At 55.4% G+C, this 2,525-nt stretch overlaps 1 protein-coding gene across 1 annotated transcript in view; it reads right to left on the minus strand.

Moving 5' to 3' along the window:
• LOC109926368 (GTP-binding protein YPTM1-like) overlaps positions 1-2,451 on the minus strand; it is a gene marked incomplete at both ends in the record, with an annotated part of 4,167 nt that extends 1,716 nt beyond the window's left edge. Inside the window, 2 exons of the mRNA XM_048594879.1 lie at positions 910-1,124; positions 2,196-2,451. Of these exons, the coding sequence (XP_048450836.1) occupies positions 910-1,124; positions 2,196-2,451 (471 nt within the window). The remainder of the gene's footprint in view (positions 1-909; positions 1,125-2,195) is intronic.
• Between the last annotated feature and the right edge of the window lie 74 nt (positions 2,452-2,525).

The following is a 2,525-nucleotide window of genomic DNA, read 5'->3' on the forward strand; positions in this document are numbered from 1 at the left end:
CGCACATAGACACAGACAGACACACACACGCACAGACACACGCGCACGCACAGACACACACTCACACAGACACACGGCCTAGTGGGAATGTCACTGGGCCTGTCATCCAGAAACCAACGTTCTGGGGGGTAACACGGGTTTGAATCCCACCACAGCCTGCCCCACATGGATTTTAAATTCTGTGAATCACATCCGGAATTGGGAGCTGGTCTCGGGAATGGTTAGCACAATGACTGCGGTAAAAACTACCCCCATCGGGGGGGCGGTGGTCACCAATGGGGGAAGGAAATCTGCCACCCCTTACCCTGGGCTGGGGGTACACATGACTACAGACCCCCACCCACTGATGGGATTGCCTCTTATTTACCCCCTAAAATAGCCTGTAGGACGGTGGTCAGATCAAGGGGGCAATTAGGGAGGGGATTTGACCACATCCTATGACAGAATAATGGGCCCCATTCCTGATCTCTGACGCCTCCCCCTGCCCCCCCGGCTACCTCCACCTCAGTTAATGATGGAAGGAAGGCCTCAGGCCTCAGGCCTCAGGCCTGGGAGGGAGGGACTTGATCAGAACCTCATGGCCAAGGGACCTCGGGGTCATAGAGGGTTTGGCCAAATACCACAAGAGGTGTGGGGGAGGGGGTGGGGAACAGGAGGAATGATCCGGCCACTCCATCCTCGTACTCCGCCTACCCCCTGCTAACTCCAACGCCCCCAACTCCCTCCACACCCACCTCCGTCTGCTCCATCTCTGTTCGTCATGACGCCCCAACACCCCATCCATCCCGAATCCCAACCTTTCTCCCACCACCTCTAGGGCTCAGCGTATTGACAACCATTGCCCTCGTGACCCACCCTCCACACCCCGCTAACCCCCCCCCCCCCCCCCCTCCCGCCCCCCCCCCCAACCAACGAAGCCCTGAACGGAACCTGCGAACGACTTGGCCTCTTCGACAGGGACAGCTCGGATATCATTGAGGTCGATCTTGTTCCCCACCAACATGACCACCAGGTTATTATCAGCGTGATCCAGGAGCTCCTTCAGCCAACTCTCCACCTTCTCGTAGGTCAGGTGCTTGGAGATATCATAGACCAAGAGGGCTCCAACTGCCCCTCGGTAATACCTGAAGCAAACAGGAATCAGTTCGGACGGCCTCCCCACCGACAACCGCGACCCCCAGCGCCCCCTCCAAACACCGGCCCATGCCTCCCTCAGGAGCCTTTACCAAATTGGCAATCCGCTGAGTTATATTCACACCACGCAAGTGCCAGGCGATGGCCATCTCCAACAAGAGAGGGTCTAACCATCGCCCCCTTAGCGTTCAATGGTGTTACCATCACTGAGGATCAGATAGAAGGGCAGAGCAGGTTCCCAAGGCTCTATGACTAACTCCTTACCCCCGGAAGTCCCGGATATTTTGCCGAGAACACAGCCCTGTCGATCAGGGGAGGTGATGGCCTGGTGGTATTATCGCTGGACTGTTAATACAGGAGACCCAGATAATGTACAGGGGACCTGGGTGTGAATCCAGCCACACCAGATGGTGGAATATCAATTCCAGATATTTTATTGAATTAAAAGTCTAGCGATGACCATGAATTCATTGTCGGAAAAACCCATCTGTTTCACTGATGCCCTTCAGGGAAGGAAACTGCCATCCTTACCTGGTCTGGCCTACATGTGACTCCAGACCCACAGCAATACGGTTGACTCTTAACTGCCCTCTGGGCAATTGGGGATGGGGTAATAAATGTGGGCCTAACCTATTCATGAATAAAACAACAACACAGCCACCCCCAGACTTCAGGACCGCACAGCGACCCAATCCCAACCAACAGTCAGTTCATGTATACCCGACCAATCACGGGGCACCTCATGGGGTTCAAGGTCAGGGGTCAGGAGGAGGGCCATTCTGCCCGTCGGGGCCTCTGCTGTTCAGCGAGATAGCAGCCAATCGGCGGTGGGAGGTAAACGTGAAGAGCTGGAGGCCATTCGGGCAACCCTCGAAGCCTGCTAGCCCACGCACAATCCGTTCAGGGGCTGGGAAATGCCCTCGGAGGTATATTTCCTCTCAGATCCCTGTAGCCCAACCACCACGGACCATAATCTCCGGAACTCCCTGCGACTCTGTCGGGGAATTTACATGCAATGTCGGAGGCTCTGGGAATTCCAAAAGGATGGGGGAAATACGTACGCTGAAGTGATTGCTCGGTAGCGTTCCAGACCAGCGGTATCCCAAATCTGTGTCTTCACCGTCACGCCATCCACCAGCACGCTCCGCGTCGAGAACTCTACGCCAATGGTGGTGCGGCTATCGTGGTTAAACTCATTACGTGTGAAACGGGAAAGCAGATTGCTCTTTCCAACCCCGGACTCTCCAATCAGGACCACTGCAAACAGAAACAGAGGCAGGCCGATTGAGACCAGATCCCGTGGGAGGGAGTTACAGACTGGAATCTAATCGAGGGGTTCGGGGTGGTTTATATACAGAATAACAGATACCCCGGGAGGGAGTTACAGACTG

This window comes from Rhincodon typus, unplaced genomic scaffold (assembly GCF_021869965.1).
Source record: "Rhincodon typus isolate 14 unplaced genomic scaffold, sRhiTyp1.1 hic_rhity00016325, whole genome shotgun sequence".
NCBI lineage: Eukaryota > Metazoa > Chordata > Chondrichthyes > Orectolobiformes > Rhincodontidae > Rhincodon > Rhincodon typus.